The sequence below is a fragment of the Muntiacus reevesi genome, chromosome 5, assembly GCF_963930625.1.
Source record: "Muntiacus reevesi chromosome 5, mMunRee1.1, whole genome shotgun sequence".
Classification (NCBI taxonomy): domain Eukaryota; kingdom Metazoa; phylum Chordata; class Mammalia; order Artiodactyla; family Cervidae; genus Muntiacus; species Muntiacus reevesi.
The window spans coordinates 83,342,637-83,354,898 of NC_089253.1; the positions used below are offsets into that span (position 1 = coordinate 83,342,637).

Sequence of the window (12,262 nt, forward strand, 5' to 3'; positions counted from 1 at the left end):
TCTATATTTCCTTAAAATTAAAAAAACAGGGTTTACCAATACTGAAGGGAGAATGCTTTAATACCCACCATGGCTGAGCTAATCCAGAAGAAGCTACACTGAGTAGAGAAATATCAACAGCTGCAGAAGGACTCGAGTAAATCCATGTCAGAGAGGCAGAAGCTAGAGGTACAACTAACAGAAAATAGTATCATGAAGGAGGAACTGGCTCTACTGGATGGGTCCAACGTGGTGTTTAAACTTCTGAGGTCCATAGTGGGTCAAACGGGAGCTGGGGGAAGTTCAGGCCACAGTGGGTAAAAGGCTGGACTATATCACAGCTGAGATTAAGCGATATGAATCCCAGTTCCGGGATCTAGAGCGGCAGTCAGAACAACAGAGGCAGACCTTTGCTCAGCTGCAGCAGGAGTTTTCAGACTGCCCAGGCAGCAAAGGCAGGGCTCCTGGGAAGGCCTGACACTGTCCTGGGGGGTGGGGGAGGGGAAGGAATGAGGCAGCTCTAGGGTCTATACTGTAGCTATTAAAATGTAAAAATACCTGGTGCTTTCTGACCAATTAAAAAAAAAAATTTAAAACATCCATCAATCAAGTTTTTAAAAAGCATATGGCCCTGCTTGAAATCCTATACCTACACTTACAACATGATTTAAGACCCTGAGACTCTAGAGGAGAAATCAGTCCTAAATCAGCCCCAACTCCTCATTTATTAATACAAGTTCATTCACTTTCAGGTTTTATGATAAAATAAAATGTATTTTTCTTATTATAAAAGTCTTAGAGAAAAATTATAAAATATAGGAAAGTAGAATTGACTATTATTATAATCCTACAATCCAAAGACAGCCACTGTTAACATTTTATAAGCTAGATTAGTACCAAAATTTAAAATCCCTGTGGTACAACTTTATATAATGCAATAAATGCCAAAGAATGTTCAAACTATACAAAAAAGATCTTAATGACTCAGATAACCACAATGGTGTGATTACTCACCTAGAGCCAGACATTCTGGAATGTGAAGTCAAGTGGGCCTTAGGAAGCATCACTATGAACAAAGCTAGTGGAGGTGATGGAATTCCAGTTGAGTTATTTCAAATCCTAAAAGATGATGCTGTGAAAGTGCTGCACTCAATATGCCAGCAAATTTGGAAAACTCAGCAGTGGCCACAGGACTGGAAAAGGTCAGTCTTCAACCCAATCCCAAAGAAAGGCAATACCAAATAATGTTCAAACTACTGCACAATTGCACTGATTTTACATGCTAGCAAAGTAATGCTCAAAATTCTCCAAGCCAGGCTTCAAGAGTATGTGAACCGAGATCTTCCAGATATTCAAGCTGGATTTAGAAAAGGCACAGAGACCAGAGATCAAACTGCCAACATCTGATGGATTATAGAAAAAGCAAGAGAGTTCCAGAAAAACATCTACTTCTGCTTTATTGACTACGCCAAAGCCTTTGACTGTGTTGATCACAACAGACTGGAATATACTTAAAGAGATGTGAACACCAGACTACCTTACCTGCCCCCTGAGAAATCTGTATGCAGACCCAGAAGCAACAGTTAGAACTGGACAAGGAACAACAGACTAGTTCCAAATTGGGAAAGGAGTACATCAAGGCTGTGTATTGTCTCCCTGCTTATTTAACTTATATGCAGAGTATATCATGTGAAATGCCAAACAAGCTGGAGTCAAGACTGCAGGGAGAAATATCAATAACCTCAGATATGCAGATGACACCACCCTTATCGCAGAAAGCAAAGAAGAACTAAAGAGCCTCTTGATGAAAGTGAAAGAGGAAAGTAAAAAAGTTGGCTTAAAACTCAACATTCAGTTAACTAAGATCATGGCATCCGGTCCTAACGCTTCATGGCCAATAGATGGGGAAACAATGGAAACAGGGACAGGCTTTATTTTCTTGGGCTCCAAAATCACTGCAGATGATGACTGCAGCCATGAAATTAAAAGACACTTGCTCCTTGGAAGAAAAGCTATGACAAATCTAGACATCATATTAAAAAACAGTGACATTACTTTGCCAACAAAGGTCTGTCAAAGCTATGGTTTTTCCCAGTAGTGTATGGATGTGAGAGCTGGACCATAGAGAAAGCTGAGCACCGAAGAACTGATGCTTTTAAATTGTGGTGTTGGAGAAGACTCTTGAGAGTCCCTTAAACTGCAAGGAGATCTAACCAGTCAATCCTAAAGGAAATCAGTCCTGAATATTCATTGGAAGGACTGAGGCTGAAGCTGAAGCTCTAATATTTTGGCCACCTGATTCGAAGAACTGACTCACTGGAAAGGACCATGATGCTGGGCAAGATTGAAGGTGGGAGGAAAAGGGGACAACAGGGGATGAGATGGCTGGATGTCATTACTGACTCGATGGATATGAGTTTGAGCAAGCTCCGGGAGTTGGTGATGGACAGGGAGGCCTGACACGCTGCAGTCCATGGGATCGCAAAGAGTTAGACACAACAAGCAACTGAACTGAACTCATTATACAGGGTTCATAAAAAACTACAATAAAAAAGTTAAGTGGGGTAATTCCAACAACGCTTTAACGATGCAGTTTGGACTCTGAAAGAGATTATGAGTTGCTTAACGAAAGACAGCTTGCTTTAGACATCTTTATTATGGCTCGGCCATGTGACAAAGCAGTAAACCTTGTACATACTGTTCAATCCATAAGTGTTCACTGAATAATTAGAAAGAAACGGAATCAGCAAATTTTTATATTCAGGACTCTTCCTTCTATGATCACTCACCTGCTCACTTCCCAACGCTTCCCCAGGAACTTTATTTCTGATTCACCGCCCTGTACTTCAACAAAAGCAATGTTGTTTTATGAATTCATGCCTTTATTATTTCCCACCTTCTCCACTTAGCTAAGTTCTACTCATTCCTCACAATTTAGCTCAGCTATCATGTTCTTGAAGAAGTCTCGCCTGACTCCATCATCTATCCCCAGACTAAGCAAAACGGTATAATTCAGGACTGCCATAGTAGTACCCAATGGGCTTCCCTGGTGGCTCAGAGAGTATAGAATCTGCCTGCAATGTGGGAGACCTGGACTCGATCCCTGGGTCAGAAAGATCCCCTGGAGGAGGGCATGGCAACCCACTCCAGTATTCTTGCCTAGAGAATCCCCATGGACAGATGAGCCTGGCAGGCTACAGTCCATGGGGTTGCAAAGAGTCGGACATGACTGAGTGACTAAGCACAGCACTTAGTACCCAATATAAGTATCCAATAATGCAGTTGCCACAAAACATAGAAACTAACCACTGAAATATCTGTGCCCACTCATAGACTGTAAGCTCATTAAAGCTTCTATCTTTACAGTCACAAATACTAGCACAGAGTAAACAAATATTTATTGAATGAATGAAAGAATGAGCAAACTGATCTCATTCCCTTTTTTGCCTTAATTTTTCTCTCTTTAACTTACCTATATTTGGTCAGCTGGTCACCCACAATTTTAACTATCTTAAAAAATGAACAAAATCCTCTTTGGCCAAACAGAAATCAAAAATTAAAATAACCCTGAGTTCTGCTTATTCATATAGCCAAAAAGTATTCCTTCTTAATATTTACAATTAATATTCAATAACTACTCAACGTCACCACCACTTTCTCCTAATGTCCTCTAAAGCAGAATCACATTTCAATATTCACTCTTTCACAATCACACATATTATTTATTTCTACTCTTCTTTCTCCTTGAAAAGATATAAAGTAGAGTAACTCTTTCTCTACTGATGCCATCACGTCTGTCCCTTTCCATTTCTAGAACCCCTGCCTTTAATCTCTTCCAGTTCAGTTTGCTCTAGTTGCATCAAAAGAATAATTTAGTATACTGAAACTACATATAAGGAATTTCTGTTTCTTACTATACAGTATTCTAATTACATAGAATCCACAATTTTTAGCCTGTCTTTTAAAGATATGCATCACACCTTCATCTCTACCAGTATTCTTTTTGCTTCCTCTAAAAAAATATGCATTTCCTTGCATTTCCAGGTATGCATTTCCCATTGAAGCCAAGCAAATATTCTTGACGCTATATCATAGTAAATCTGCAAATTCCTGCAAGGTTACCTTTGTATATTGAGCTTTCAAGCCTTCCCTATTCTCTTTGTACCTTGATTCATTTTTTTTTTTAATTTAAATTAATTTTTACTGTAGTATAGTCATTTTGCAATGTTGTGTTAGTTTCTGCTATATAGCAAAGTGAATCAACTATACATATATGTATATTAACTCTTTTTTAGATACCCTTCTCATGCACCACAGAGCATTAGGTAGAAATCCCTGTACTGTACAGTAGGTTTTCATTAATTAACCATTTTATAAAAAGTACTATATATATGTCAATCCCAATCTCTCAATACATCCCACCCCCACTACCCCCCTTGGTACTGATGGTTGTTTTCTACACTTGACACTCTATTTCCTCTTTGCTAATAAGTTCATCTGCTCTGTTTTTCTAGATTCCACATATAAATGACATTGTACAGTATCTGTTTTTCTCTTCCTGAGTTACTCACTCTTGATGACAATCTCTGGGTCCATCTATGTCACTACAAATGGCATTATTTCATTCCTTTTTATGGCTGAGTAATAAACCACTTTGTCTATTCCTCTGTTGATGGACATTTAGGTCGCTTCCATGTTGTGGCTGTTGTAAACAATGCTGCAATGAAAGCTGAGGTGCATGCATTCTTTCAAACTACGGTTTTTCTCCAGCGATATGCCAGGAGAGGAACTGTTGGATTACATGGTAGATCTAGTTTTAAAAGGAGCCTCCATACTGTTCTCCATAGTGGTTGTACCACTGACAATCTAAGAGGGTTCCTTTTTCTTCACACCTCATCTACTTTGTAGATTTTTTTGATGATGGCCATTCTGACTGGTGTAAGATGACACTTTGTTGTAGTGTTGATTTGCATTTCTATAATAATTAGTGACACTGAACATGTCTTCATGTGCTTTTCTGGCTATCTGTCTTTTTTGGATAAATCTCTACATATACATTCTGATCATTTTTTGATTGAGTTATTTGTTTTTTGATATTGAAGTGCATGAGCTACTTGTACATTTTGAAGATTAATCCCTTATCAATCACTTCACTTGCAAATACTTTCTCTCATTTTGAAGGCCGTCTTTTCATTTTGTTTATGATTTCCTTTGCTGTGCAAAATCTTTCAAGCTTAACTAGGTCTCATTTGTTTACTTTTGTTATATTTTCATTACTCTAGGTGGTGAACAAAAACATCCCTGTTTACATTTCTCCTCCTTCTTATTTGCCTTCAGGAATATTAATTGCTCCATTAATAAACAACCTTTTAACATATGTATTTTACCTGAACTGACATTACAATGCTCTATAAGTTTTTGGGAAGAACTTTATGTGTGCACTTCTGGATTACTGTTCTCCCTTACAGGGCTTAATCCTGCAGCACACTGTCATATAAGTTGGCTTTTTAAGTTGGCTAATTTATAGGTGACCCTAGAGGTAAAAAATCTACCGGCCAATGCAGGAGACACAGGAGATGTGGATTCAACCCTTGGATCAAGAAGATCCCCTGCAAGGGGGCATCGCAACCCACTCCAGTATTCTTGTCTGGAGAATTCCATGGACAAAGGAGCCTGGTGGACTACAGTCCATGGGGTGACCAAGAGTCGGGCACCACTGAAGAGACTTAGCATGCACCAGTAATTTACTATCTTACATTTAAGGGGACTCAGTAAATGCAATTAAACTGAACTGACTGTTCTTCAATAAACTTTACAAGTGATAGTGAAATAAACAGTAAATTTAAATTATAGTTAGTGTTTAAAATCAGTAATACTTCCTATAACCCTACACATCTTAGAATACTTGCATAGAGCTTTTGCATATGTATTCAATTGTTATTTCTGCTTTTAAACCTCATCCCCACTTCAAACTTCATTCCTTTTACCACTAAATGTCCATGTAATGAAACCTGAAGGAACCTGAAGGGCATACTAGAGAATATCACTTTTCACTTAAGTCTCACTGCTCATAATTATTTACACATCTGGTATGAAGCCATCATATCAATATTCTCCACATTGAGGGCTTGCTTTATGGCCTTTGGTGGCTCAGATGGTAAAGAATTTGCCTGCACTCTGGGGGGGCGGGAAAAAAAAAAAAAAAGAATCTGCCTGCAACGCAGGAGACCTGAGTTTGATCCCTCCCCAAGGGTCAGGGAAGATCCCTTGGAGAAGGGAATGTACCCATTCCAGTATTCTTGCCTGGAGAATTCCATGGACATAGAAGGCTGGTGGGCTATAGTCCATGGGGTCACAGAGAGTCAGATGCAACTGAGTGACTAACACTCTGACTTTCATGTCAAAGGATAATTAATACGTTAGGTAGTTTCTATCACTGAGATTAAAAAATTTACTTATACAATTTAGCAACAAGAAACAGTAAAAGAAAATGCCACAGTAAATGTTTCTGCCCATATATTGTCACTAGGCTAATAAATTCACTTTTGGGGGCATACTAAGAAACAAATAACGTCGAATGCTATTTTGAATAAAACTTTGTGTCCATATATTCATTTTATATATTTCTTTTAAAGAACAAACTAAAGTTATCAAAAACCCATTAAGATATTTAGTTAATGGATAAAACAGACTTGATCAATATATTAAACAAAAACTTACAGGATCAGCAGGTCCACAGAATTCTCGAAATGTCATTGTAGGATTAGTTTGTTGAATCTCCATTGCTACACAAGGCCCAGAATACATTTCTGTCACCATTTCCTATAATATATAAATAAGATAATATTAACAAATGAGTAGAATTTAATAATCTTTTGCTTCTCTTCTATTAATTGCACTACTATTCTACTGGACCCAAAATGTTAAAGTTATCTTTGACTTCTTCTCCACCTGTACCCTCTATGCCAAGCAGTTCCCACATTTTGCCCATTTTTCCTACAAAAATGCATTTTAGATACGTTCCCTTGTCTCCATTCCTACTATTATCATACTAATGCTTTATCACTTGATAACATTCACTATTTGAAATTATCTTCTAGTACATATTTCTTTTAAAAGGCTCTCTCCAAATAAAAAAGATATATATTCCAAAGCATTTCTCCCAAAGAAACATAAAAATCATAATGAGTTTCAGCAATGAGGAATAACAGGCATCAGATTCATTTTCTCACATTAAACATCTAGAAACTAAAGGCAATAAACATATATTGTTTTCAGACGTGAGCACAGTACCATGATCCTCAAGAGAAGGAAAATGAATGGGATAAGCTGTACAACTGCCCATCTTACTGCCTGAAGGCGTCTAGACAGTGAAACAAACACAGGAAACACAAAAGAGCCCAACATTCTCACTGAAAAGAACAGATCGAGACTGGAGTTTAGGGAGGCCAGTGAGGCTACGATTTGCCAAACAGAATACTAGAGGAAGCGGGAGAGCAAGAGAGTAAGCCTCAGGATCTGCAGAGAAATTTTTGAGTCTTAGATTAAGAGTCTGTGTATATATAGAGGATACTACCAAAGGCTGAGAAAAGAACTCCCAGAAAGCAGTAAATGAAACAATTCATAAATACAGTATAAAACTGGGAAGAATCTGTACTCCTACAAGCTGGAGTGGAAAGCCCCCATATGATATACAGGGCATCATGTGGAGTCCTCAGAATGGTGTTACACCCTAGTTGTTACTGTTTGGTCACTAAGGGTATACAACACTTTGTGACTGCATGAACTGCAGGACGCCAGGCTTCTTTGCCCATCACTATCTCCCTGAATTTGCTCAAACTCATGTCCATTGAGTCAGTGATGCCATCCAACCATCTCATCTTCTGCTGTCCCCTCCTCCTCCTCCCTCCATCTTTCCCAGCATCAGGATCTTTTCTAATGAGTCAGCTCTCTGCATCAGGGGCCAAAGTATTGGAGCTTCAGCATCAGTCCTCCCAATGATATTCAGGATTGATTTCCCTTAGGATTGACTGGTTTGATCTCCCTGCATTCCAAAGGATTCTCAAGAGTCTTCTCCAACACCACAATTCAAAAGCATCACTTTGGCATTCATCCTTCTTTATGGTTCACCTCTCATATCCATACACAGAAAAACCATAGTTTTGACTAGACAGACCTTTGTCAACAAAGTAATGTCTCTGCTTTTTAAAACACTGTTTAGGTTTGACATAGCTATTTTTCCAGAGCAAGCGTCTTTTAATTTCATGGCTGCAGTCACCATCTGCAGTGATATTGGAGCCCAAGAAAATGAAATCTGACACTGTTTCCACATTTTCCCCATCTATTTGTCATGAAGTGATAGGACCAGATGCATGACCTTAGGTTTTGGAATGCTGAGTTTGAAGCCAGCTTTTCACTCTCCTCTTTCACATTCATCAAGAGGCTCCTTAGTTCCTCTTCATTTTCTGCCACTAAAATATACCATAGTAGTTGGCCTAAATTTGCCTTATGTATGGAACACTCTGTATCTATCCTGTGAAAGCTTAAAAGCAAGTCTCACAAGTGTCCAACTGATCCCAAGTAACTTGTCCAAGGGCCAGAACAAAATCAAACATTTCTTAAAGGAATACAGCAACACCATGACAGTGTAAATTTCACAACACCAGTACATAACAAAAATTGCCAGCATACAAAGAAGTAGGAAAATATAAACTATCACCAGAACCAAACTCAAGAGACAGAAACCCAGCGATGACAGAAATATGGATGTAATTACACAAGAAGTTTTAAAAATCACTATAACTAGGTTCTACATGCTCAAATTATAGAAGAAAACATGTACATAATACACGGCAAAAAAAAAAAAAAAAAGATATATAAAAAGATCCAAACAAAACTTCTAGAGATGAAAACTACATCTGAATTTATAAGTAATGAAGAGGATAAACCCTTGTAGAAGATCAATGAATTTGAAGGCATGCAACAGAAACTATTAAAAAGCGAAATGAAGAAAATCTTTTAAATTTTAAATTTTAAAAAAAGACTATGGGACAACATCACGCAGTGTAATTGGAGCCTCAAAAGAAGAAAGGATGATGAACAGAAATGTATTTTGAGAATTAATCACTAAAAAGTTTTTAAATTTGATGAAACTTATAAACCCACAGATATAACAAAAGCCAAGGAGAAAAAGTGGAAAGAAAAATAAAGTAGAGCACATCATAATCAGATTGGCTATAAAACAAGAACAACAATAACAAAAAAAAGTAGTAAAAAATAGTGAAACATTTTTTCACTGTAGAAACATCAAAAATAACAGAACAAAGATAAGTATAAAAAAAACTTATGTCAAATTCTATAATCAGTTGAGAAATATTTGGAAAATATTTTTCAAAATGAATGAAAAATAAAGGCTTTTTCAGAGTATAGGTATTTAACCTCTTTGGTTAAGTTCATTCATAGGTATTTTACTCTTTATGACCCAATTTCAAATGGGGATTGCTTTCTCACTTTATCTTTCTGAGTTCATTTTAGTGTACAGGAAACCAATAGATTTCTATATGTTAACCTTGAATCCTGCAACTTTACTGAATTCACTTAATTCTAGTAGGTTTTTTTTTTTCTTTCTTGGTGGAGACTTTAGGATATTCTCTATATAATATCACTTGTTGCTGTTTAGTTGCTAAGTTGTGTCTCACTCTTTGTGACCCCGTAGACTGCAGACCAATAGTCTCACCTGCCCACCAGAATTTCCCAGGCAAAAATACTGCAATGGGTAAGCATTTCCTTCTCCATGGGATCTTTCCAAACCAGGGATCATACTTGCATCTACTGCATTGGCAGGTGGATTCTTTAACTCTGAGCTTCCAGGGTAGCATATACTACCATATCATCTGCAAATAGTGACAGTTTTACTTCTTCCTCGCAATTTGAATGCCTCTTATTTCTTTTACTTATCTGATTACTATGGCAAAGACTTCTAATACTATGTTAAATGGAAGCAGGGAGACTTGGCATCCTTGCCTTGGAAGTAAAAGACCTATGCTATGTAAACTATAGAATACTGATGAAGGAAACTGAAGATGATGCAAAGATATCCTGTGTTCTTGGATTGGAGAAAGTAATACTGTTAAAATGGCTATACTAGCCAAGGCAATCTACAGATTTAATGCAATCTCTATGAAAACATCCATGACATTTTTCACAGAACTCAAACAAATAGTCCTAAAATTTATATGGAACTACAAATGACCCTGAACTGCCACGGCAATCTCGAGAGGGAAAAAATGCTGGAGGTATCATGCTCCCTGACTTTACACTACACAGGAAAGCTACAGTAGTCAAAACAACATGGTACTGGTACAGAGACAGACACATAGATGAAGGGAACAGAATAGAAGGCCCAAAATAAACCCATACAATTATGATCACTCTATAATAAAGAAGGCAAGAATATACAATGGGAAACGACAGTCCCTTTAACAAGTGATGCTGGGAAAACTGAACAGCTACATGTAAGAGTGAAATTAGAACATTTTCTTACACTGTGTAAAAAATATACTCAATATAGATTAAAGACCTAAATGTAAGACCTGAATAAAAAAAAAATTACTTCTACAGACAGAATACTCTTCAACATAAATTGCAGCATTAATTTTTTTTGGATCAGTCTCTTAGGCAAAGGAAATAAAAGCGAAAACAAATAAATGAGAACTATTAAACATAAAAAGTTTTATAGAGCAAAGGAAACCATCAGCAAAATGAAAAGACCACATACTGAATGGGAGAAAAGATTTGTAAATGCTATGATTGATAAGCAGTTAATATTAAAAATCAAGAGCTCATAGAACTCAAAGTCAAAAAACAAAAAACTCTATTAAAAAATGTGGAGGGCTGAATAGACGTTTTCCAAAGAAGACATACAGATGGCCAAAAGACATACAGATGGCCAAAATCTCTCAAATTTTGTTTGTCTGAGAAAGTCTTTCTTTTTTGATTGAAAGATCACTGATTTACAATACTAGTTTCAGGTGTACAGCACAGTGATTCAATATTTTTATAGATTACATTCCATTTATAGTTATTACAAAATAATGGCAATATTCTCCTGATAGTTTACCCTTTATACCACTAATCAGAGAAATGCAAATAAAAGCACCATGAGATATCACACCTGCTAAAACAGCTACCATCAAAACGTCTACAAATAACAAATGCTGGCAAGGATGCGCAGAAACAGGAACCCTAGTACACTGTTGGTGAGAATGTAATTGGTGCAGCCACTATGGAAAACAGTATGCAGCTTCCTCAAAAAAAGTAAAAACAGAACTACCATATGATCCAGCAACTCCACTGCTGTATATATATCTGAATAAAAAAAAAAAAAAAACTAATTCAAAAAGATATATGTATTCCAATAGCGGCATTATTTTCAAGAGCCAATATACCGAAGCAATCTAAGTATCCAACAACAGGTGAATGAATAATGAAGATGTGATATATACATACAATGGAATACTACGTAGCAATAAAAAAAGAACAAAATTCTACCATTGGCAACAATGTGGATAAACCTAGAGTATATTATTCTTAGTGAAATAAGTCAGAGAAAGACAAATATTCTGTATGTTACCACTTATATGTGAAATCTTAAACATAAAACAAACAAATGTATATTACAAAACAGAAACAGACTCACAGATATAGAGAACAAACTAATGGTGACCAGTAGGGAGAAGAAAAGGAGTAGGGACAAGACAAGGGTATGGGGTTAAGAGATACAAACTATCATGTATAAAATAAGCAGCAAGGATAAACTACCAGGGGAATATTGCCATTATTTTGTAATAACTGTAAATGGAATATAATCTATAAAAATATTGAATCACTGTGTTGTACATCTGAAACTAATATAATATTGTAAGTCAATGATCTTTCAATCAAAAAAGAAAGACTTTTTCAGACAAACAAAATCTGAGAGAATTCACCACCACCAGCCCTATACCATAGAAAATAGTTAAAGGAAGTTCTTCAGACAGAATCAAAATACCAGACAAAAATATGGAACCACACTAAACAATGGCAAATATGTGCGTAAATATAAAACATGTTTCACAGCAATTAAAAATGAAAATTTAATTGATTATTTAAAGCAAAAATATTTAAAATGTATCATAAACCTTTTAACATATAAATGTAAAATGTACAACAGCATGCAGAGTAAGAGGGGGGAAATACATGTATACTTTTTTAAGCTTCTTTACTGTATATGTGAAGTGGTTTA

At 36.6% G+C, this 12,262-nt stretch overlaps 1 protein-coding gene across 2 annotated transcripts in view; it reads right to left on the bottom strand.

Moving 5' to 3' along the window:
• The window catches only part of NME7 (NME/NM23 family member 7), a 232,294-nt gene that overhangs the window by 117,240 nt on the left and 102,792 nt on the right, over positions 1-12,262 (bottom strand). For both annotated transcript variants that reach the window (XM_065935656.1, XM_065935658.1), the window contains exon 10: positions 6,700-6,801. In XM_065935656.1, coding sequence (XP_065791728.1) covers positions 6,700-6,801 — 102 coding nt within the window. The remainder of the gene's footprint in view (positions 1-6,699; positions 6,802-12,262) is intronic.